This window comes from Phalacrocorax aristotelis, chromosome 12 (genome assembly GCF_949628215.1).
Source record: "Phalacrocorax aristotelis chromosome 12, bGulAri2.1, whole genome shotgun sequence".
In the NCBI taxonomy this organism is placed as follows: domain Eukaryota; kingdom Metazoa; phylum Chordata; class Aves; order Suliformes; family Phalacrocoracidae; genus Phalacrocorax; species Phalacrocorax aristotelis.
Window position 1 is genome coordinate 3013505 of NC_134287.1, and position 25623 is coordinate 3039127.

A 25623-nucleotide genomic window follows, 5' to 3' on the forward strand; every position below is an offset into this window, starting at 1 on the left:
TGTATATCTTCTTGGTGTAAGTGTGCGACTTGCTTTCAGATGATTGCCTCATGACTGTACTGTCTGGAGAGCCATCAAACTTGCAGATGCAGGCCATGTTCCCTAATTATTCTTGGAAAAGGCAGATCAACTAATGCCTACTTCTGCCCCTCACCTGCAGCACCTTGGTGTGATGTGTTCTGATGTTTCTTCTAGGAATTTGTGTCATGTATGGAACGATACCGAAGAACCGGGCAGGAGCTGTATGCCTCCTTGTACAAGAACCACTTACAGGTAAGTAACGGGAATATTGTGCAACAGCTTTCTGTTGTTGAAAGGATGCTCTTGGACTACCATGAGAAATCAGGCATTTCAGAAGTGAGATGAGTAGCATGCCCAAAGAAATGCGGGGAGTTGATGAGTCAATACTCCGTTCTTGACATCACCACTGCAGTGTGGTATAGCGTCACTCACCCGTCAAATTGCAGATCCTTACTTTATCTTCAGGAGCCTTTTTTCATAGAATCATAGAATTGTTAAGGTTGGAAAAGACCCTTAAGATCATCAAGTCCAACCACTAACCTATCACTGCCAAGTCCACCACTAAACCATATCCTCAAGCACCACGTCTACCCTTCTTTTAAATCCCTCCAGGGATAGAGACTCCGCCACCTCCCTGGGCAGCCTGTGCCAATGTTTGACAACCCTTTCGGTGAAGAAGTTTTTCCTAATATCCAACCTAAACTTCCCCTGGCGCAGCTTGAGGCCATTTCCTCTCGTCCTATCGCTTGTTACTAGGGAGAAGAGTCCAACCCCTGCCTCGCTACACCCTCCTTTTGGGCAGTTGCAGAGAGGGAGAAGGGCTTCCCTCAGCCTCCTCTTCTCCAGACTAAACCCCTCCAGCTCCCTCAGCCGCTCCCCAGCACACTTGTGCTCCAGACCCTTCCGGAGCTCTGTTGCCCTTCTCTGGACACGCTCCAGCACCTCAAGGTCCTTCTTGTCCTGAGGGGCCCAAAACTGAACACAGCACTCGAGGTGCGGCCTCACCAGTACTTTTGTTTAAAGTAATTATTCCACTCTCACAGTGGCAGAAATAAAAGTGAGGACTTTGTCCTTTTTTCCTTAACAACCAGTACAACTTCTCAAGAGGTCTCAAGCTCATAGCCAGTAAAATCACACATTTTTGTATTTGTCACTGTATCTTAGTTTGACTAGTAGCATCTTCCACAGCACACCTTCAGTGGTCAGTTGGACCTGTGATTGTGGGATCTGCAGCGCTCCCTCTGCAGTGGTCCCCTCCGGTAGTTTTGGTAGATCCCTCAGAATCACTGGGGTGGTGCCACTGCCAGATGGCAGGAGGGGAGCGTGCAAAAGGTGGCACGAAGTCGTTCTGTCCCACAGATGCTGCAGTGTGGTTACAGCAAAGCAGCCAAGGACTGGATGATACTTGAGGAGCAACTTTTCTACAGAAGGGGCCCCTGGGGAGGTGCATCACAATCCTTCAAGCCACGATGGATTCTTGATTGTTATGAAGGGCCTTCACGAATGAGGAGGAGAATTCAGCATGCGAACACCCAATCGACAGCAATGCGAATGAAGAGTGAGGTAGAAAGCTGTTGCAGGAGGTGCACAATTTCTGTAACAGTTGCTGGTGACTTTATACCCGCCTCCTTCCTCTGGTTCTCATTACCCAACTCATCAATATGCTGTGCCATGTATAGAGAACCCACTGAACGTGTCTGATTTTGAGAGAGTAAGAGGGCCTGCAATGTGTTTTGCAGCAACAAAATGATTTTTCCTCTTTTCTGATATCAGACCTCACCAGAGAGATGAGAGTATAACCTGGCCATACTTTTCTGCTTGTAATATCTCATGGGTATAGTGCTTCCCAGTGTATGCAACAGAGTCCAGTTAGAAGGTTGCACCGTCCTGTTAGTTTTACATTTATTAGGGTTGCTAGAACTGGTGGATGGTCAAAAAGGGAATTAGAGTGGTTTGAACTAAGCATTGAACTGTATATGTGGGGTATCTGTCTCTATAGTGTCTGAGTGCCAAATCCTATCAACCAGAAGCTGAAGAGGTTCCCATCTCTAGGACATTTCAAGCTTTTATGAGAAGCTTGGATTCTGGCTGATTTCTGTAGACTGGGTGGTATGTTTTTTTATTCTATAACTGGCCTGATGCAGGGTCTTCTTTGAAAAGATGGTAGTCCTTTTGCTTAATTTTTGACATTTGTTCCTACATTTAATTGTTCATTTGGGTCCTTGCAAATGAGTTTATTTGAATTTCCAAGACATTTATTGGCAACATAGTTCTAAATCTGTGTTTTTTCTCTGCAACAAGGTTCTGAGTTATGTTTACCTGCCTACATATTTCACTCTAGTCATACCTAATCTCTTTTCAGGTTCTGCTAGCAAACAGAAGTGCAACAACCCCCACTGCTGAAGTGAATCCAGGTAACCTTTTAGGATTAAATTAAGTCATCAAGAGGAAGGACACAAACAGCCGAAGAGAATTGGAGTCAGTGTATGGAGTCCCAGGCCAGAGTTTAATCTAGTGAAAAAAGCTTATTGTCAGTCCTCTGGGCTAAAAAGTCACTTGAACATCTGGGAAAAGACTGATGCAATTATTATAGGTGGTGTATAAACTGTCTTCAGAATTTGTTGCTCTCTTCTTGCCCCCAGAAAGAAATGGAAGCAAAAAAAGCTGTCTTGAAATGAAAGCTTTGGGTGTTCTTGGGCACCTGGAAAGCTCCTAACTGCTTAAACTCAGAAGGAGAAGTGCAGACTTCCCCTGCTTTTAGTAGACACAGCAGTTCAACCTCTGAAATAGTATTTTAAATCGGGTGATCGATGGCTCAGAGAAGTGGTAACAGGAATTTTAATTTTCCAAGAACATGGACCAAGAAGATTAACATGTCAAATTACTTTTCAGTGTTCAAAATAGAACCAGATTTTTCAAAATATGGTCATTATGTCAACATTTTTCATTTTTCAAGGCCAGGTTTTTTGTTATGTGAGACATGAAAAGAATGTGGGGGAGGGAAGAGAAATATGGTAAAGTAGTAAATAGTTTTTCAGAGAGAAGAAAACAAAACAAAACAATGAATGTTGAGAAAGAACTGGGGTTTGGAAATGTTAGCCAGGTCTAAGGCTGTGGATTTCAGCCACCTGTATGGCTCTTCCAAGTCAAGCCTCTAGCGTACACTGTTGGAAATAGGCAGTATTGTTGTATATTTTTTAGTGTGATAGGGCCTAGAAATCAAACGAGAGTGGAGCTTGTTGTTCTAGACTCCAAACAAGATTGATGTTCTAGGTAGTTTCTGCATGAAAGTGGTTGCAGCCTACCTCAATAGGGCGGCTGATCATGCCTCCCCTAACTGCATGCACTGCATGAATTTGCAAAACTCGGGACATAGCTTGGGCAAGATAGGAGTGAATTGTCCCTTCTTGGGTTCTTTTAAGATGCTGCTCAGTGCTTGTCCCCAAAGGACTAACATCTTCAGTTTTTCCTAATTTCATGTATGTGAACAGATTCCCTTTTTTTAAACTATTTGCTTATCAGATGATCAGCCCAACACACTGCAGAAATGAGAATAGATGCTTTTGTTTAATATGTTTGAATCTTCAGTGACTATAGGAATTTAGTTTGAATTATGACTGACAGCAGCTACTTGGTTTTAGTTCCCTGAACTAAGCATCCTTTTTTAACAGTCACAGATTTTACTTGTCTCTTGCCTGTTTTTTGCAGATAAATAATGTTATTTCCCAAGGTAGAACAGATTGGGTGAAAGACTGAATTGCAAATACTTTTGGTGTCATCCAGTTGACACTAAAACTGTAATCTCTTTTGTCTGATATAGGAGAGCTGATGTTAAATGGAGCAGAAAGGGAGATGGATAAGAAGGGGTCGGATTGTAACCAGCTAACGTTCTTCCCTGCTCTACATGAAAGTTTCCATTCAGATGACTTCCTGGAACTGTGTGTGGAGAGGCAAATTATATTGCAGGAGTTTGCAGAGAGTGAAAAGGTAGGAAAGATGAACTAGAAAATGTTCACTGGGGAAATGGCCTTTTAGAGGGTGAATTGGATGTGGAGGCCTCCCTGTTCGTTTCAGTTTGGGGTTCAGGTGTATTCAGGGTACAGTAAACATCACTATATGTTTCCTTGGAGCAATTACAATTTTCCAGCCTCTGTATGAACTCCTACATAGACTTACTCTTGAAGAGCATTTAACATTAACTCTTTGAAGTAACAGAAAAAAATTTGGGCATGTGACCAAGGTATTCTCACACCTGTGAGACAGTATTTTCTGAATTTGCCTAAGACATGGCTTATTGTGAGACTCAGAATTCCTGTCCTGCTTCCCCACATTCACTCATGCTCTGAGCAGTGCCTGGATCAAGTTTATTTATTACCTCTGAAAAGGTGTGCCAATTTTGTATAGATTACTAGTTAAGTGATGTTTAAACCTCTTCCTGCTGAATACCAAAAAATGTTTCTCCTTCCTTGCGTCACATGCCTTTTTGTTCTCTGTCTCCCTATGAGTACTGGACAGATTCTTCCCTCTAAGGACATAGAGACTTTCCCTGCTTCCCCTTTGGTGCTTCTGTTGCGTGTCATGTAGTCCAAACAGTGCTGTTCCTTCTTTGTTCTTGTGCTGGACTGGGTGCCCTTCTCCCAGGTTTCTTCCCAGCATAAGGAAGAGGGAGGTTCAGGAACGCTGGGGGACAACATGAGCTGTGGAGTAAATAGGGGTGACTCTGTTAGGGGGGCAGTAACTTCGGTCTGGTGTTCTCAGTTTAATCCCTTTGCTTGAAAGCCAGCAACCTGCCCTTTGCTTTCAGCATAGTCCCCACAATGGTGACTCCAAATCACATCCTTGATGTTGCATACGCACTGCACATACCCATTTTCTGCAGGACTGTGAGACATTTTGTCATATGAAGTGAACCTGGCCTTATTCTCTGATCTTGTCTAGTGCACCCGTTTCTTCCAGTTCTTCCAGTGGCATCTTTCCCCCTGTTGGCCCAAGAGTTAGCATTCCATAGTGGAAGCCAAGGGTCAGACTTGGAGTATTTAAACTCAGCCTTGACAGTGCTGTGATACATAGATATAGAAATAATTATTTTATTTTTGTCTCAATACTATTGCTGAATTTTCTTGATGCTTTGCCAGTGGCTGGGGCTCAAATTTGTGCTTTCTAACATGATGGCTTCCTCATGCTATTACAGCTGTTGGTACACTGTCTGTCTATAAAACATAATTCATTTTCCTGCCCCTCCTCCTTCCTCCCCCCACCCAAATTCCTCTCCCCAGCAGAAGGAGACAAGCATGAAAATGTGAGGCATGTTTTCCGTGTGCTGATTTCATTTTGAGCCTTCAGGCTGTCTGTCTCTTCTCCATGTAACTCTGCAGGAAGCCATCAGAAACGCCAGGCATGTTTTTTTCCAGCAGCAGTCACCGTGTTGCCGAGCTGACAGAAGTATTAAAAAAAGCAGTAGGGGGTGACATTAGCTGTCCTGCGCTCACTTAGTGCGCCGCGGTCCTGCCTTGTAAATGGCTGCCTCGTGAGCACTTTGCACTTTAAGCAGGCAACTGGAACCATCTTACCTACTGCACTGCACAGAAAAGTCATTGCAATGCTTTGGCAGATAATAGATTTATTTCTGAAGCACAGGATTAGCCCTTCTCTGGAAAGTGGTCAATCTTTTATAATGTCACCCTGTGCTATTTTCATGCATTACCATTAAACAGACACCTTTGTATGTATTCAGATTTGTGAGACAGCTTTTTGCAGAAGCAGCAGATCAAATGCTGTTGACATTGTCTGTTGGTTCGGTCTCTGTTCCTCCGCAAGTTAAACCAGGAGAATATGGGTGCAGGTGGGGTATTGTTATGCTAATATCATCTAGTCTTTTGTTTTATCTTTCTTGAAAAACAGACTAGAAAATGCTTCTAGGCATTCCTGTGAAAATATTTTTAATTATTTAAACAAGGTAAGTTTACCACTTGGACTGCGAGAGAAAGGGACTATGAAGGAGAAAACAAATGGCTATAGTTTGAGTACAGGCTAAAGGAAGGTACTGAGAATGGTTAGTCCCTGAGAGAGTGGAGACTAATCATATCAGGGAGCAGTCATGCTCTGTGTGTTTGAACATCACCCAGACAATGCAAAGTTCAGCCTTTAGATGTGTCTTTTTTGTCGCTTTTTTTTATACAGGGACCACTGGGCAAAAGGACTGCTCTGGGTGTGCGTGGGAAAAATGTGACTTTGAACTCAAAGCTGGGAATTGAGTCACCTCATTGCTGAATGTTTGGAACTGGTGCTGTAATTCCAGTAGTGTAAAGTAGTATCTATGTATATGTGCCCAAAGCACAAGATGTTTTTTTTCTACACACAGGTCTGTAATTCACTAGATGAGTATATCAGACTGCAGGTGTAGGCTTACAGGCATTGCTGTCAGGGCTGTCATCTCAGAAGTTAATGAAGTATCATACTCTGGCTCCTTGGTTATACATTTTGCTGAAGCTCCATTGAGGTATAACCTTGTGTGTACAAGTGAAGATTATATTTTGCATGTATCTTCAGTATACTGAGACTGTATACACCATAGGCATGGATGGAGAGGTTATATACGATGTGGGTGATGTTACACAACATGCTGCTGCAGGATTGTGCAAGAGAAATGCAAATAGGAATCTGTCCTGACCTAATCTATCTACTCGCCTACCAAAAGCCAGAGCCAAGCCTTTAAATAACCCTGGCTTACCAGCAGAGACAGGGAGATTGGATTCCTATATCTGTAACGTGAGCCCCCAACTGCAAGATTGCCTCCCTGATCTTTACAAGCCTAACGTAGTCCTGCCAGGTTGCTAATGTGCGGTTAGCATGTAAGGGATGAAGAAAGTGTTGGAAGGCTTGGGGAATGATTCTGATGTAGAAACTCTGAAATTTGGTGAAAAGTAAGCCTCTGTTTGCCAGCAAGTCATTTGAGACAGTAAGAAATCCAAGCAACTGGGGTCATGAATCTGAAGTTACAAGAGGGCATGAACTAGAAGAAATCTGGGCACAATGCGTTTCCTTGAAAGAGGGGCTGGAGGGAGCACGGGAGATGCCAAGGACAATCATAGAAGGGACTAGCATAAATCAGTTTGAGGGAGTGGGATCCATGGTTGGGAGAAAGGAGCTGATTAAAAAACAGGCTCAGCTGAAAGAGGGAGCAGCTGTCAGGTTCAGCATCTAGGACTGGCAGAACTGTGCAGCAGCTCTGCTTCCACTTGGTGGAGCCAGTGTTTTAGGGGTATTGCATGTACCGCGCAGCTACGCAAGGCACCAAGACAGCCTGTTTTCATGGGAGCACTGTTACATTTCCATCCCAGTGCGAGGAGGCAGCAGTAAAGAACTTCACATGTGCTGATGTGCAGTGGGAACAGGGACTAGCTATTGTGGTCAAAGCAGAGGATTAGGAAGCCAGGTCCTTGGCACAAGCCATTTCCCTTTTCTGTGCCTGTTTCTCCTCCTCTTCCCTCTCTGCTGCAGGAGCAGAGATTGTGAAGGCTACCTCACTGCAGGAAGGAGTGCTGAAACTCTTCCTGTGTTCAGATGGGAGCACTTGAAGAAGGACAAGTTGTTGCAGATGATACTCCTCTGACTTGCCCTATCTGGGTTTCTGTTGCAGTCGAGAGGCTGCTGGAAGCCCCTTCCCTAACCCACGCTCCTCCACCCCTACCCCAGCTCCATGAACAACTGTGCTGCTATGTGCAAAGGAAAGGGTCTGACTCGTGCTGTAAATGTAACAAAAAAAAAAAAAAAACCCAAACCCCAGAGCAGCTTCAGTCAGATCTTTGCTCGTCTGGATGTGCTCCTTCACTGTGCTACTTGTGCTCCACAGATACCTCCTAATATTCCCCCTTCGTATCTGCTTTTGGTGTGTTTTTTTGGTGTTTGCCTTGACGAAAAATGACTTTCAATCTTAAGGTTGTCAAGCTGTTCCCTGGATCTCTGCAGAGCTCCTGACAAATGCCCAGGGTCCTGACTACCACCTCAAGCAAGCACAGCTGGTCCCCTAACAGTTAGTCGCTTCCTGTAGCATGATGCAGCAAGGAAAGGAGCAGGCAAGCTTTGCTGTGGTTATTCCTGAGAGAGTGATGGGAGCAGTGGGAATGCCATGAACTTGAGTGAACTGACCTAAGGGGAAATTTAAGGGTTCATATTAGGTTTTGGCAGCATTTTCTTTTTAAGAGGAGCCTGGAGAGAGAGAGAGAAGTCTGGGTGTGCAAGAGGTATGAACACAATTCTATTAGAACTGGCTTCCAGATGCTATCATCAGCTAAGGGATGCCAGCTTCTCAGGCTGGCAATGGGCCGGGACAGATGGCAGCTTTCATCACAGAAAGAAAGGACAAAGAGCCGTCCCGGTGCCCATGACCACGTACAAGACAAGAACCACCTTCTGCCACCCCCACTTTCTCCTAAATATCTGATACTCTTTCCTTGTAGCATTTGGGAATTTGTTAAAGCCTGAGAAATGCATGCTGAAGAAATACCTCCCACGTGTGGTTTTTGCTCCAGTGGAGTAAGGGAGGGAGGGTGAGTGGAGGTTACCTGCAAAAAAGGAATGTGTCCTGGGTCTTCCAAAGCAAAGTTGTGACTGCAAGGCCTTTTTCTAGCCATTACAATGGTTCCACTCAAGTCTGAGCAGAAGAAAATTGATCCCATGTTTGTAACAGTTAGATGCGATCAAACTTGAGCCTAGAGCCCCTACCACTAAAGAGTAGGTCAAGTAGATTTAGTTTCCTTTGGTCATTGAGCAGCTGGAGAGAATGAAGCAACCTGTCATGTATTCTTAAGTTGTGATTAATGAGATGTGTGTGTGTGACAGTTTCAAAGTAACGTGAGACTTCAACAACAAGCAAACTAACAATCATTGCAGGAAAGTTCTTGTGAGTGGCACAGAGAGGCAGACCTATATTGCTCTCACGTACCATGATAACACATATCTGTTTCCCTAGCAAAAATTGTGAAAGCAACGTATTTGATTTCACATGCTCCTGGTCATTTTAAACTCTGTGGCCCTAAATAACATTGACCTTATGTTACTGACAGGTCCTTTACAGCTGATGCACCGTGGAATTTATCAATATACAACAGAAGGGCAGAAGGAGTATATATCTGCAGGTTTCATCTCCGTGGTTCCTGATACAGTGAATGCGTTCCTTTTCTGTGTATTGTGCAAAGTTTTTGTACCTTTTGCTGAGCAAGTCATTAAAGACAGCTGTGAGTGTTTATAGGGAAACATGAGATGTGACAATGAGGAGGAGGAAGGGGCTTCAGGAAGTCCATTAAGCCACTGGTTGCTGAGAAGGTATATGAGGATCAACAATCACTCTGTACCTAGCACTTTTCTTATAGTCTTTCCTTAAGCTTCTGTTACTAAGACGCAGGACAGTTGTATAGGTGGATCTCTGAACTGACTTGGAGTAGCCATCCTTTTGTCCTTATCCTGTAAAAAATGCTACGCTCAGGAGATTGTGTGGCATGGGTAAGTGTGTTCCAGTGACATGATTTTGTGACCTTAATTTTCTTGCATTGTATTTTTCCCTGGAGGGGCCGTGCTAACACTACTAGAGTCTGCAGGAATAGATGGCTAACCGCCTCCAGCGTTTTTGAAAACTGTGTACAGACTGACTGTGTCTTCAGGCAGGTAATTCCTTTGGAAATCTGGCTCTTGAACTCCAGAGCAGATATGCTTTTATGGCTATTTGCTTAAATACAACTGGAACATTTACAAACAGCTCTTCTGAAAAACAAGAAAAAGGGAAAAAAACCCATACCTTTAGTTTTAATTCCCTTGTACATCTGAATGAACAGAGCAATTAAGAGATGACGGGCTTTGGGCAATACCTTAGAAAGTAATTATTCAATTATTTTGTGTCATGTTTGCTTCATTGATTAATGATTCTAGTGGCTCATAAACTGGATTCTGTTCTGTTTTGACAGAAAATGAAAGTTTTTATTTAATCTATATGAATTTCAGGCTGCTTGGTGTTTCAATGCAAGACTGTAGGTACAAGACTGTCCTGGTGGGGGTTCTCTAGTACACCTCTTTGTCAGATCTTTATTACTCACCTGGCATAAAATGAGCCCTGATCTCCAAATGAGAACAACTGACTCAGCCCAAGGGCTCTAGTATCTCTAACAGCACAGATATATTTAATTCTGTTGGGGGTGATAACATAAAATTGAAGAAATGGATTTGGCACTGGTGACTGCTACTGGTTGGATAGTCCAGAAGATAGAAGCTTAGAGTTTAAGGTCTGAGAAAGAGAAGTACATGCTCTGTCCCCTCTCAAGGCCTACTAACATGCCCCAGTCCTGCCTTAGGTGGAGTAACAAAGTGATTACTTGTGACAGACCATATTAGCGCTCATAAGTAGGCCCCCTTCACCATACACGTGCCTCCCCAAACCACACACATGCTCTCTGGCATACGGGCTGGGTTTGCTGAGGTACATTTCTTAGAAGTCTGGATTTCAGTTTTGTGTCCATTTCGCTATTTTGCACAACTATCTGATGTTTCAATATTCAGTTACCTTCCTTTTGGGAAGAAGCGATCTTTCTGCTATTTAATTACTTCAGGAAACCCTGTGGTTCGCTAATGTGAGCAGAATTCCCCAGTATTCTCACTGCAAGCATACGTGCAAGCATACGTGCCTCTAACCACGTAACGGCATGCAGGCACACAGGCACTCCGGTTCAGAGTTCTGTGGTTGGCACGTCCACCCAGAGACAGGCATTCTTGCGGGACCTGCAGGGAGGTGATGGAAAACAGCTACCTTCTTCTTAGCAATGATTTAGAGGGGGAAGACAAAGAGATTTAAGGAATTTCCATTAAAAATTGCCCACGGAAATCTTCCAGCGTTGTTTGTTTTGTTGTTCATTTTTTTTTTTTTAAACCCAGGATGAAAACAACCTTTTCTGCCCACTCAAGTGATTTCAAAATGAAACCCTCCATTTTGTTGGTGAAATATTTGGTTTTCAGTAAAAAAAAATTAAATGTAGAAACAAGATTTTATTTCAGTTATTTACAAATGTAATATTTATGTTCTGCTGACATCCAAGACCGAAAGCTTGTGTAGCAGTGCAGGCCTGCTTCAGCTCTCCTGAGTGAGTTGATGTGTATTTTGGGGTGGAGGCAAGAAAGGTTGTAGATTTGGTTCCAGAACTAGTGAGGTAGGAACAAAGGAAAAAGCGAAGGAGAACCATAATTACTGTACGTATCATCATGTAGACTTTACATGGTCTAGTAGAACCAATGCGATTTCTGTGTCTTTTTTGCACACACAAAATGCAGGACCCCTTTTCTTTTAAAGTTTGGCAGAGGTAAGTTCATTGGGACCTTAAGAGAAAAAACAGACTTCGTGATACTTTGCATACTTGTCAAACAGTTCTCTCAAGAACATTCCACTAGATTTCTGAACCAGCACACTTCTCCTATTATATAAATACCTCTCAGATCTAACCTCTCTGGTTAGATCTGCAGCCCTCTGGTCCTACCAGTTTCAGACCGACTCAGATTGCAAAATTTTGAACTCATTTCTGGATTGTACATTGTTCAGGATTGTGCTGACGTACAGGGGGAGCTCAGCAGTGAGCAGTTCTCTTGGTATGTAAGGTAGTATTAGATTTTGGGAGCATTAGTGTGGTGTTGTAGTATGAATGTTTGAAGGGATTTTGCAAATAGAGGGTTCTTCACCTGAGACTGGGCTAATAAGGCTGACGATTAGCTCCTGCCTCCTTCCCAGGAAGGTAGAAGATACTGGTTCAAAGCTCTGATCCAAACTGGGTACAGCAGTGGGTTGACCTTGATCCTCCCAGCTGACTGTGCTAACCAGTGGACTGCTCTTTTGGAGGTATTTACAGAAGACTGAATTACAGACAAGAAAAACAAGGAACTTTATGCCTCTAAATGTTAGGACAATTCTTTGCAATGAATTATTGCTTGATTTAAAACCAGACCTTTAATTTTCCTGCAGCCCACAATTTTCTGGATCATTGGGCTTTTCTGGTCTCTTTAGTGGTCTGCTTCCTTTCTACACCATCTCTCAGCCATAGAAACTGGTCCAGAAAAAAGGGGCTTTTTCTTTATCAAAACCAGTCAATTCCAAGAAGCTTTCTACGAACTGGCATGTATGACCAAAGAACTACTTTGTTGAAAAATTTCCAATGCTTCTAAACTGTGGGTTAGAAAGTCTTCTGCTTTAAGGGCCAAGGTAATTTGCTCAGGAGAAAGAAAAGAAAGTGAGCCTTAGGATGCTAAGGGAGGGTTTTTAAACTGTTCCAGACTGTTTAACTAAATCTTCAAGACAATTAGAAGCATAGATTCATATATTTTGATTGGCCTTCAGTATAATGTAAGATGGAAAAGTGCCAGTGCAAGGAGTCTAGTGTTACTGAGATTTCAATCCACTATATGCTGATTCAGCTGGCCACGGTGAGATACAAAGAGTATTAGATCCTCTCCTTGCTCATTGCTCCCTGGGATCTCTTTGCAGGATTTTTTCAAGTATAGCTTTCACTGGGATCTAAATAAAATTTTTGCTTTTTCTCTGTATTCTAAATATAGATATATTTATTATATGCCACTGTTCTTCTGTACGATGCTGTGTAAGTCATTTCTTTCCTCAGTGCTTCAACCCCCCACCTGCATAGTAAGTATTGCTGTCTAAAAAAGTTTTGCAGGACTAACTCCTGCAACATTTGCAAGCTCTTCATGTTCTGTAGTGATGTTGCTAAATATAACCACAGATAGATGGGGAAGGAACAGATTTACTGCGGGGAAAGGGCATCAGACCCTCCCACTACAACTACCACAGAGTCATGCACTGTCAGCCATAGGGTGATTTTTGTGGCTGCATCCCTATAGACCTGCCAATCAAGATGGCAACTGTTCTGGTACAAACATGTGTCCTTCTGCATCATTGGGTCTTGCTCCCTGCTGGCCCTGTCTTAAGTGTTACCCACTCCTGATTTAATTATGCTTGCTTCCATACTAGGTCACGTTTAAGTGCTCTGTGGCAGTTGTGCAGGGACATACAGCGTTGGAAGGAGTGCTGCTCTTTGGCAAGGACCACTTCTACATCTGCGAGTGCTTTGTGTTATCCCCTCTAGAAGAAGTCTACTGTACGCGTCACTGCTTGTCCAGGTGAGTAATTTTTTCCTCCCAGAGAGCTGCTTCGTTAACTTCAGTATTGGCACATGGAAACCTGAATTTGCACAGACTTTGGGGGGATTTCAAGGGGGGTATTAGCAAAGCAAGACATTTGCCGTCCTTTCCATCTGTTCACGGAATTGTTTAACACAACTAACAGAGATGCTTGTTCACAGGCTTTGGAGGAGCAACAAGGACTCCCAGCTCCAACAGATGGAGGTGGTGGGCAATCTAACACATACGTTGCTGTTTTTCAATTCTTTTAAAGTGTTGTTAATGTTTCTTTCTGACTGGCTCCCATCTTTTATTCATATGGAACAGTCATTACAAGAGCCTTTAGCTTCATTGTCTCATAAGTTTTTATTTGTTTCTCCAAGAAAGAATCGTAATTAATATTTGGCACACTGCTATCATTTTTGACTCATGATTTATTGAACTGATCAATATTGAAAATTAGTCTGTTAGACTTAGCTCTTCGCATATGCTGTGAGCTCATGTGCAAAGCCCAGTGGGACAGTGAGTAACTCTGTGTTTTTACTCCCTGACTGTCTGCTCTACATCCGATTCTAAGTCCAATATCAGTCAGTCTGATCAGGTGACTTAAGGATCGATTGGACTGGGTCCAATAAAAGCTTAGGTTGTTTTTCTAAGGGATTTGCTCTGGGTTAGGGTGTAGATAGCAATTGCAATATATATACACAACTAAAGTAATAATGGATTAATTCTTTAATTATTAGTTCCAATTAACTGCTGTTTATAACAGCTATGTGTCCATTGATGCTTGCCCTTGACCCAAGCTTTCAAGTTTCTCCCACCCAGCTCCTTCCCTTGCTGCTTCTCAGACTTCACCGTGTGCAAAACATTGCTGTCTGCCTATTTGCATGCACCAAAATAATTCTAAACCTACCCTTAGCCTCCACAGGCTCTTTATTTTATTTTGGGAACTAGTACAAAACCTGTCTTCAGTATTTACCTTTGTTTTCAATTCATGTATGCCCCAGCTGGTCTTGCTAGCTCTTAGTATTTTTATTCTTCTTTAGGGAGGACTTGGCTATTCATGAGGACTCTCCTGATCTTCTTTGTTTCAAATTAACTTCTCTTTCTTTATATTTTTCTCTTCCAGCATTAGTGATCCATTTATTTTCAACTTATGTCATAAAGATCATGCAGTGGGAGACCAGATGTGTTCCCGTTATTCATATAATGATATAAAAGAGATTCATCTGATGCGCTTTCTTCTGCAGGTAGGAACTAACATGCTTGGTCATTTGAGGGAAAGCTGCAACAGCAGTAATGACGTGTGACCAAAAACTACTTGCACAATTTTTACTAAGACTGCTGAGATGTCTTCACTTGAGTCGCAAAATGCTTTTGTTCCCATCATTGCTTCATCAGCCTTTGGTAACACAAATTCCTTCCTGTATTCACCAGAGCGTTTAAGCACCCTTGTTGGCTCATTAGTTGTTAGGCTAACAAAGTTGTTCGTGGTTTACCTCAATGTTTTTGAAAATAATAGTTGAAGTCAATTTCCTGTGTTTGGATGGAAGCTGCAGTAAGTGTCTGACTTTCACTATACTCGGCTCCCACAGACTTTGGCAGTTTTGGACATCAGTGGACTATGGGTACCTGTAACGTGCTTACCCTGGGCCTCTCGGAATAACATTCAGGTGGTACATGTGAGTCAATACATGAGTCATAAGTTGGAGCAGAAGATTTGAATATGCCTATAGCTGCACTACCGAGAAGCTACTCATTACCAGTGGTACCCTTTTAGTTTTGTCCAGTTTAGATGAGCCTGCAGTAAGAATCACAGAAGAGTTGTAGCAAGAGCTTGTAGCACCAAAGCCTGTACTTGTTCTAGAGGATTTTGGTACAGTGTAAAGAGTAATTCACAGATTTTGTTTGACAAAAATATGGAGTTTTGAACCAGCCATATCTGTTAATTTGAATCCATTTTTGGAAGGTTGAGATTCAACAGAGAATTAAGAAATCATTTTGAAAATTCAAAAGTTGGAGAAAATGGGGTTGAAAATTGTGTTCTATCATGTAGTATGGCACTCATCCATGACTCAGCCCTGTCTTATTTTCACTTATGTATGCAGAATGGATAGTTTTAGTAGGTGAGACATGCTTCAGGGTGTAGCATATCTCAGTGGTTAGCTCACTCTCCAAGCATGTATAGGAACGTTAAGTCTTGTTCGAGTAACTGTGTGAAGTTTATTTTTTTTACATCACTGTGAGCAACCTGAGCAACAGAGCTTTCACTTCTTCTGTTTTGTGAACAGCATCAAAGTTGCCAGTGGAGCCTTGCTGTCTTCTCATATATTCACGTGTCTGTGTATGCAGGGATTTTTTTAAACATGTGAAATGGAAATATTTTGTGTGACCCAAAGGGAAAAATGGAGATGAGTAAAAACAGTCTTTGAATGGGCCTGGGCAAAGGTGGGGCTTGTTGGTCTGAGGTATTTTGGTGGGTTTTTTGGTTGTGGTTTGGGGGGAGGGGGGGTTGTTTTGTTTATTTTTACTCTGTTTCAGTTAATGAACTGAAACCTCAGGTACCTGTATCAGGCTCTCAAATTCTTGCACTGGGACTCCAGTGAAAAAATACTGCAGAAAAAGAAGGAAACTGATTCCACATGCTTTCCCTGTAGGACAGGTAGATCAGCTGTTTGGTCAGCTACCGTGCCTCAGAGAGCTGATCTGTTCGTGTGCACAACCCAGCTCAGAGCGAAGCACTGTGAACCCACACGGCCTGATTCTGTAACGGTGACACTTGAGCAGACGTGGTTTGGAAAGCCAAGCTTCAGAGCAAAGGCTGCAAGCTGTTCATTGTCATAGCTGCTCTCATATTACCTTTCTGCTTTATACTTCATTGGTGAATCATGTATGGGGCCGTTGCCGTTGTGGTGTTTTTCTAGGTTTGTATTGCACCTGCCCTATTTGGATTGAAACCCATGTCTGGCTTTTTAGACACTATGTGTTATAGCTTTACTTGACTGACTTTGAGTAAAAAAGGACGACTCACTGAGTAAATAATAGGATTATATGCAAATGCCCACATGACATTGTGGAAGAAAGGAGGCAAAGTTTTCAACTTTGATTATTTAAAGCTTCAGTGGCAAATGTCATAAACTTCCCTTCCACCTCTGTGGCTTCTAGTCAGGAGAAATTATTTTGGCATTTCTGTTGAGCTCACTATTTGTTTAGAAAGCAGCATGGTTGCTTTCTAAAAGAAACTCCTATTTAGCATGCCTTTTTTATGTTATCTTTCTCATGTAATTAGAAGTTAATGGTACTAGTGTCTTGTTAAACACACTGAGATTTCAAAATAAAAATGCTTCAGAAGCAGCAGGAGGAGGTCAATGATGGAACCAATACCTGGAGTTTGGTTTTGCTTCAGACAAGCATTTGAACTCCTAGTCAACCCAGTGGGAGCATTCCTATAGTTGGAGAAGTTGGGATTATTAGGCATATTTTGCCATACTTTCTCACGCTTTTCAAGGCCTTTTTTTTATTTCATTTTTTAAAGCCCTGAAGGAACTGGCTAGGCCATGTTGGACTCTTTGCAGCATTAGTCTTTGCTCTGCAGCTCTTCACACTGTAAATGATTTACCTTTCCAGGAGATCGCCTTGGAAGTATTCTTCAAAAATGGTTACTCCAGATTTCTTGTCTTCCATGACAGCGACCGAAATAAGATATTTAAGAGGTAATTACTATTTCATAACAACATGTGAACACCTGGGTGGCACTCTTGGTCTCTTGACCCTATTTATCCTGGCCTCAGATGTCTGCTGTGTGCTGCCCCAGGGGCTTTTTCTTCAGTTGCAGTTCCTTGGTCTTTAACAGGTTACACTTGAGCAAAGCTATGAAATTTTCCTTTTGCTGACTTATGAATTCTTTGGAGCATTATATAGTCATTGGTTTGTCAAGGGAGCTAATGCATGTGCAGGACTCCTTTAGCACCCAGTGGCGAGTTGTGTGTCCCTGCATCCCAGGAAACAGCAACTGTAGCTGTGCTGCTTCCTCTCGCTGAGCTGAGAGCATCACCTCCATCTCACCTCACAGTACTGGGTGAAAGAAGGTTTCTTCCTGCTTTCTTCCAACACACTAAGTGTCATTAGATTCTTTAGGAATAAAATGTTTTTGTACCTCTGACTTTGCATCTTTGGTGTGGCATGAACTTTTAATTTTTGTTTAAAATAGATTTCTCCTTATGCACTTGTCTTGTTTGATGGAACTTGAATGTAAGACTATGAGGTGACTAATTTGCACTTTGTTTTCTGGCTTTGTTTTCCTACTGCAATTCTGGCTGTAATGTCAGGTTTATTTTCACTTTCCTTTACACAGGAAAAATTCTTCAATATGTAGTACTTCCTGTGGCAAATTCTGCAGCCTGGACTTGAAGATTGGGACTGTTAATTTCTTAAAAATCATAGCAGTTCCTTCTGCTCCTGAAATCTCTGAGCGGTTTCTAATGGAGCATTACTGAAAAAGTCAATGCAGATGTATCCAGTCTTCCTTTCTAAACTGGCTGCATAGTGTGGCTGCTTAGAATTACCAGGTTCTGCCTCAGAGACAGCTGCTTTGTTTAGCCCTTTTCTTTGCTGTCTCTCAGCTCTGACAAACATCTCCTGGGGGAGTCGTGCAGAGGCAGTTCAAGATAATGTTCTGATCCTCAGCTGCCTGCGTTGCCCCTCAACTGAAGGTCACCAAACCTATGTATTTCAAGGTTTTAGTACATCTGACATCATAAACCCCCAGTGAAATTAAATAGGAATGGCCAAGATGTGGGTTAGTATTCCTTTCTGCCATTTTTGCTAGATAAATGTCTGAGTGGGTTCTCATTCTCTGGCTTGAATTAATAGGAACTTAAAGCACCTGCTCATAAGTCCATAATCCTATATATCAATTCAAGTCCCTGTTTGGGAAAGAAACTGCTTTTATCCAGCCCATAGGCAACTTCTTAATATTGAACGTATGCTTTTGCTGTGTTGTCTTTCAGCTTTGTCCTAGGTTAGAGTCTTAGTGAAATGCTGTAGAAGGTGGTTGCTGTCAGGACATGACATAGATTATATACATATGTAATGTTTACAGATAACTGTTTAAATAATTAAAATGTGACCTTTCATATCTCCTATAGATTTTGCTCTTTCCAACCTGCTTTGAAGTCAAAGGGGATAACAGAAGAGTCCCTGAATATAAGGTAAAACATAGGAAGCATTGGATAACTGTAGATAATAACTGCAATTGTTTGAATAAGTTGCACCTTAAAAAGATTCAAAGGTGTCCCCAGAACTCCAGAAAGCATTCTAGTGTACAGCATACACAGTACGAAGACATGAAGAGTGTGTTGAGTAGCTGACTGTGCATAGTTGATTAATAATTATTACCTCCTTAATATGACTTTATTGGTAAACTCTACACAGATGGTTAGTGTGGGAAAGAGGCAGTCGGTGAGGTTAGAGATAATCCATAATGCTTCTGCGTAATGGTCTCTTTATTGTGTGGTTAGGGCAGACAGTGACAGATGTACACATGGATGTTTTGGCATATTATAGTAAACGTGAGTGGAGATTCCAACTTGCTGTCCCTCAGATTTACCACTGCAGGGAAAAAAGCTTTCTCCTAGTGGGAGGCGATTGAGAGCATGTTTCATGCTGACCTTGAGTTACTTGCATACCTGTAACTCTTCTCAGTTTGGATATCTGAGGAACGCAACCCTAAGTGACTAATTGGTGTCCTCTGAAATGATCGCCTGGAGGTTGGAATACTGCTGAGACCTGAGGGGCAGCTTGCCCCTATGAGTTGCTGTGGCCTGTGTCAGAAGTAGTCTTTTTTTTTTTTTTTTTTTTAATTTTCACCTCCTATCCTGTAAGTGAACATTTTCACCCCTGTGTATGAGCCATCAGCTTGCAAAAAGTATCAATGAAGTATGCAACCAGCTCTGGCTAGAGCCTGACCTATGCCAGAGGTGATGGTTGACTCTATGGAGCATGATCTGTGTTCTGTGTAGAGTAACCAATAACTGACCCCAGGGTTTCCTTTGCCCGTGCTTGCTGGGTGGACAACGGGTGGGAATGTCTTGAGGTAAGATGCATTACAGCTGCAGGAACTTTGGGCTTTAGCTGGGCTTGTTATTGTGAGAAACACTTGTCTCGTTTGGTTTCAGACATTGAAGCAGGCTGTATGTCTAGGTCTGAAGTAGCCTGTCCTGAATCCCACAGGGCTCTGCCTTCAGTTTTACTCCACTGCCTGTGAGAGGACCCTGCACACCTTTTTCACTCTGAGAATGTAAGGGGCCTTTGGCATAGCCTTGGCTGGGCCATATTACAGCATGAGATGAAATAAAATAAACATAAGATAGTGCACTGCCTAAGTAATGGTCCCAGAAATGTTGTCCTTAAGTGGAAAGTTAGAGAAAATGACCACAGTGGGCATGCTTCCCTTTACCAAACTCCAGTCTGGGAACTGAAGTATTGAGGACTTGATGAGTTTTTTTCCCTTGTTTGAGTTCTGGAGCTGCTTCTGTGTTAGAAAAATTGAAAAGCAGCACAAAGAGCTCTTTCCCCATCTAGGGAGCAATGGCCATCTTCCATAGCATCCTAGCTTTCCCTGCCCTGTCTGAGACAGGGAGGCAGGTCACACTAAGCTCTTTGACCAGACACACTATTAATAACTGCACAGCTGAATTATGGAAAGAAGAAATTACCAGTTTGATGTATCATATGATGTAACATTTCTGGGAAGCCCCACATCAGTTTTCCACCTAGTCCATAGGAATAATACACAGAAGTTCTGACTCCCAGGCTCTACTGTAGCCATTTAAAAAATGGTAATGGACTGTTACTGGACAACTGAGTACTTTGCCCCTGGCACTTTATTCTTCATTTAAATACACTTAAATGTTTGCCGTCACCATATGTTATTATGGCCACAGCCAGCACCTCTTCTCGTGTCACGCTTGACTGCTTTTATAATCTGTTCATTGCTTGTACCTGTATATTGCTGTTTGCAGGCTGTCAGTACTCTCTGCCCTAGGGATGTGATTTAAGCAAGTGAATGTGTGTGCTCAGGTGCACACACGCATGCACACATGTGAACAGAAAGCTAAAAGTACTGTGGGGACGCCAGACCTGATTTCATCAATTCACCATCTGACTTCTGGATCATGGAAGACGGCGACTCTTCTCTTCGTCACTGCTTAAGTGATATGCCCAGGACCCTTAAAAAGAGCAATTTTTTCCCTATCTCTTTTCCTTATCTCTTCTCCCTTCTGTACCTTCCTTGGAGGGAGGCTTAGAGGCAGACAAAACACTATGAGTATAGGTACTGGTGCTGATTGTGTTGTGCAAGTTAGAGATCGCTTCACACAGGTATAGCACCCAAAATCCCAGATAACTTGCTTATGCAGAGTCTGGCCTGCCCCTTGATGGCAAACAGGATCACTGGTTTTTAGCTCTAAGCACTGTGTTTGCACTGCTTAGGTACTCCTGAGCATAACATTTGTGTCTGCTGCCTCTGCTGAATTGGAAGGGGCTCATGGTTCTGGCACTGTCAGTGCCTGTCTGAGGGGTTGGTGGCAGCCACCAGCAGCAGAGGGTTCCCATCTCTCTTCCTTTTCCTCCAAATGGTATTTACTGAGACTAGTTTTACTGTGTCTCACCCTATGAAAATGAACAGAACTAATGTTTGAGGCTCAGTGGTGGCAGTGGAGTTACTAGAAAAACCTATCTTCTTGAAGATTCTTTCACTGGCTACGTGACACACAAAAGACAAAAAAAAAAAAAAAAAGGAAAAAAAACCAAACAAACCCAAACATGAAGAACATGTTGTAGGAAGAGGCCTGGGAGAAAATAGTCCTTCTTTTCCCAAATATACATCTGTTTTAGTTGTTTTGGACTTAGTTTTAGAAGCAGCAGGTCTGTGTGGTCTCTAAAACAGAGTAGATCTTTAAAGTAAGAAAACTGCAGGAAAAGGGAGGAGGAAGGAGGTCAGCTTTTTATTAGCTTGGGCTGGATTTCGTGGCACATGGTCTGTGGAGTGCCTTGGTATTTTTCAGGCATGTTCGCCTCTTAACCTCCATTCTTCTTGGTTACCCTTTGCAGAGGAATTGGGTGTAAGGAGTAAAGGGAAACTTGGCTTCTTTGAGGGGCTGGGTGTCATGTTCTCTAACTTGTTCAGCTTGTCCCTCTCATCCTGACACATCTTCAGGCAGGAAGCGCACAGGTCTTTCTTCTGTACTAAGTAAAGTGTTTCTATGCGTTTAATGGAGTCTGTGCGCTCTTCTTGATTTGTTGAATCTGGGAGAGGGTTTCTTTGTGCATTCAGTTTCTTGAGTTTGGGGAGCTTTTTCACACTGTTTGGGATGGTGGTCAAGGCATTGTCAAAGAGACCTATCTCCTTAAGTTCCTTCAGGGCCCCAAGACTGGTAGGAATACTGTCGAGACAGTTCAGGCCAAGATTGAGAATACGTAGGTTCTTGAGAAGGTTCAACTCTTCCGGCAGATTTCTGGTGGTCAGCTTGTTGTTGCATATATTCAGGTAGAAAAGGTTCTGAAGTGTACCTATTGTCTCTGGTAGCTCCTCGAGCTGATTACTATGCAGGTCCAGCCAGCGCAGTTTCTGGAACTTCTGGATGCTGCTTGGAATCTTTTTTAACATGTTTCTGCTCAAATCAAGTTCATCAATGTCAGCCAGTTTCAGAATGCATGTGGGGAAGGTAGTGATACCCATCTTGCTTAAGTCAAGACGACGCCCTCCGTCAAATGATATCCGGATGGAATTTTTTGCAATTTTCAAGGTGACCTTCTTCCCTTTTGCTTTCCCCTTGGCCATCTCTCCACTGAGAGACAGACATACACACCAGACTCTGTGGATGGAGTGTGGGAATTCCAGTAAAGCCTTTGGAAGCAGTCGCTGTTACTCCCTAATTAAAAACAAAATAATTACGTAGTTATGAATTAACATGTGACTGCTGGACTCTTCAGAAGTCCTTTTTTTAAGGTCAGGACTTTTCAACCCTAAAGCTGCAACTCTAAAAGTTCTTCCTGAAAGTGTTTTGTGTAGGTGAAATTCTAATAATTTACAATATTATTTTACTGCATTGTAACATTTACATTGCATTACAGGGCGAAATTACAAATGGGAGAAATTTGCTGATTTTCATCCCTAGATACTGATTTGAGATCAGCGTGCAACAAACCTGAGTGCAGTGTGGTGCTATCCATCAGCCATTTGAGGATCAGAGCAAAATATACTGTGGGTCTCAATCCAGTCCTTAGGGACTGCACCGAAAGAAGCTATCCAAAATTGTCCTTATTTTACCAGGCCAACAGGTTGCCTTCTTTACAGGCCTGGATGCTATTGAAAGATTAAATATTTAAAGCAAATGACTAAAAGTCTTGCTTTAACCAGGACCTCAGGAACATAGTGGGCTCCCAGATTTGCCAGAACTGCTTGCAGTCCACACATCACCTGCAGAGCAGACTGCTACGGGGGGGTCTGTGTCAGTGCTGCTTAACGACATGTTAAACCAGGCCTTGGTAAGTGTCTCCTGCGCTTTGAGGACAGACTCCGGATACTCTAACCTTGTCTTTCCATCCATGCTGTGGGATAGGTGGACTCCCGCTGCAAAGGTGCCCTGCCCTCAAAAACTGCGTGTGGGTGTTCTGGTCAGGCTTTTGACTCATACGGTGCTCAGCATCTGCTACATGCTTTGTCGAATTGAGGCCTGTATGAGTAGTTGTCCACTGCGGTCTCAGGTTTCATGAACTGTCTCTCTAATCGAAGGTCATCGAATACAGCTGCTAATTATGGCTAGTGACAAAGGAAATAGGCTGCTTCCCTGGAAATGGATGACAATGTCCCTCTCAGCCAGTGCGCAGAGAAGAGCGCTGGTTACAGCTGGCTAATCGCAGGATGGTCTGGGTGCTCTGGCATTTAATTGTGAGGAGTCAAATCGCAGCTTTGATGAATGATCGTTTGGGACAAAATATGGATTTGTCTACAATACATTTCCCTATTAGAAAGGCTTCATTACAAACCCTTCAGGCTTTTTGGCTACTCATTAATCATGTGCAAATACATGAAGGGGGAGCTTAGGCTACAACTAAGGCATTTCAGCTCCTTTTCAATTACATGCCATAGCCAAAAATAATGTAAAAGCAAGGCGGATCTCTGCCAGTTACCACCCTCCCTCCCAGGAGCTCTGTAATGAGGCAGATGCTTCAGAAAATCCTGAAAGCAGCACAGTGGGGTCAGTCTTGCCCTGAGGATATGTTCCAAAATTGAATCTTTGTTATTTTATATAAAAATATTTAAACACAGTTAAATTTTCCTATGTCTGTCGCTCACACGTTACTGTCTCTCACCAGTACTTACAGGGCCATATTACCATTATATCTGAAGGCTTTTCAATCTTTGCTGTATTAAACCTTACAGTACCCCAGGGGCAATAGCAACACTATTCTTTCCATAGTGCAGGCTGGTAGCAGAACCAAAGTACTCCACAGTGGAAAATAAAGCACTTTTTCCACCTTTGTTGTTGATAGCTTAAATAATTTGCCCAGGAGCGGGTAGGAAGTTCTTGGACATCAAAAAAATAGGTTTTTTTTAATCACAATTCACTCATTTTAAGGATTTGATGCAATATTCTTGTTGGCAATTCTGTGAAGATAAAGTTCAGCTGCATGGGAAAAGCCAGAGTACCTACTGCTGGTACAGGACAGCCTGAGTCCCTTACTGGTGCACACGGGTTGACTACCATGCTTCAGAAGATCTGCAGGGAAGCTTCCTTACACCTTGGCAAGATGGAAAGAGAGTTTCTGTTTCCTGCAACCGATATGAACCTGGTGACTTTTGTGTCCAACTTTCTTTTTGTTTGAATTTTGTGTTGGGTGAGTTGACCAAAACATTCAGTGCATTTTGATCAGTAAAGTTTTTCAGCCAAGCACGCCTTTAAAAAAAAAAGAAAAGAAGCCTCAAGGAAATATACTTTTTTTTTTTCTAAATTCAAAATGATAATTTCTTTTAAAATGCTTTTTAAAACAGCTTTAAAACTTTCAGAAAGAAAACATTTTGTTCCATTCCTAGTAATTTTTTTCTATTACATTTAATTTAAAACCAAAGGGGGAACGTTGATCCAAAACAGTTTCCTTTCTTAAAAATACCAGCTAGCCAAAGCATCAGCCTGTTCTGCAGCTGCCTGCCCTTGCTGGTCCCCTGTCCTCTGTGCTGTGCGAGCCTGGGAGCACTAGAGGGAGCCTGGTGGAGGAGGCTGGGTGCTGGAGGGTTGTCAGGAATAACTCCAGTTTAACCTTTTGGGGCTGGGTACTCCTCTGTCAATATCCCTGGCCAACTTGTTACAGAGTTTGAACCTGGACCTTTCAGATTTTTAAGAGGTCGAAACAAACAGATCGGTGTAATTTTCCTGAAGACAGATCTCTCTGTATGATGCCCTGGATAATACCCAGGCTTCAAAGAGATTTAAACACCTGAAGGTAGGGTCAGGTTTCTTTTAGTCAGACTTTTTAAAATCCTACCACAGGCATCCAGGGTGCACTGATGAGGAAAACATGAGTCGCTAGGGAGTGCTCACGCTTTACAAGTGCTAGTTCCTTCGGTTTAAAAGCGGGAGCCACGTTTCAAAATTACTAAAGGGTCATTTTCAATCCCAGAGATAGGGATTACCATTAGAGTTCTGCAGAAACACTGCAGCTCACCAGACAGCTTGAAGGGGGTGAATAGCTCTCTTGTCTCTGCATGCTTGTAAACTAATTATCAGTGTTTCACAGGGCTGTAGCTGGAGATAATGGAGCTTACTTAGCCATGTCTCATTTTCTTTAGCTCTGTAGAAGAGGGCTCCAGTTCTTTAGCCACTGATATTAAAAATTCAGGAATCGCAGGAGCCCTCCTTGCTGTAAATGTTAATTATGCCTGTTCGATCTCATGCTTGCAGTGCACCTCCTGGGATAGCAGAGGGAGGCGTCCATGTGTTGCCCTACTGCCTAACAAATGATGATGATAAGAGGGAACTCTAATCATTTTCGCTCAACCCTCACCCTACATCCAGGATCACCTTCTGAGTTGCTGGCAAGCTTTTGCCCAAGGGTGGAGGTGCTGCATTTCGATGTGATACCGTCTTGCTAAAGAGGACCTTGACTAGAAAAATGCCTTTTTATCCACACTTGGCGAAATCTTCAGTCTGGGTTGTGCTTTTGAAAGCCCAGGGCTAACTCTGGAGTTTTATGAGTATTTCTCAGGCCCAGAGTGGATCAGGCTGACCTGATACAGAAATAGAAATGAATAGAAAGTGTGTGTCAAGGGCATTATGCTGTCTGTGGTGCCTTGTGTTGCTGGGAGCTGCAGGGAGGGAACAGACCTTGAGCATCAGGACTAGGACTGTCAGTGTCTCTCTGAGGCAAGGAAGGATC

At 42.7% G+C, this 25623-nt stretch overlaps 2 protein-coding genes across 2 annotated transcripts in view; one reads left to right on the forward strand and one right to left on the reverse strand.

Annotated features, from left to right (window-relative positions):
• Positions 1–25623, forward strand: part of WDFY4 (WDFY family member 4) — a 144522-nt gene that overhangs the window by 81963 nt on the left and 36936 nt on the right. Inside the window, exons 40-47 of the mRNA XM_075107505.1 lie at positions 196–273; positions 1381–1584; positions 2384–2435; positions 3842–4008; positions 13037–13185; positions 14315–14435; positions 16813–16898; positions 18333–18395. Of these exons, the coding sequence (XP_074963606.1) occupies positions 196–273; positions 1381–1584; positions 2384–2435; positions 3842–4008; positions 13037–13185; positions 14315–14435; positions 16813–16898; positions 18333–18395 (920 nt within the window). The remainder of the gene's footprint in view (positions 1–195; positions 274–1380; positions 1585–2383; positions 2436–3841; positions 4009–13036; positions 13186–14314; positions 14436–16812; positions 16899–18332; positions 18396–25623) is intronic.
• LRRC18 (leucine rich repeat containing 18) lies at positions 20978–22042 on the reverse strand. The gene has a single exon (XM_075107506.1). The coding sequence runs from the start codon at positions 22025–22027 to the stop codon at positions 21248–21250; it is 780 nt and encodes a 259-aa protein (XP_074963607.1). The 5' UTR covers positions 22028–22042; the 3' UTR covers positions 20978–21247.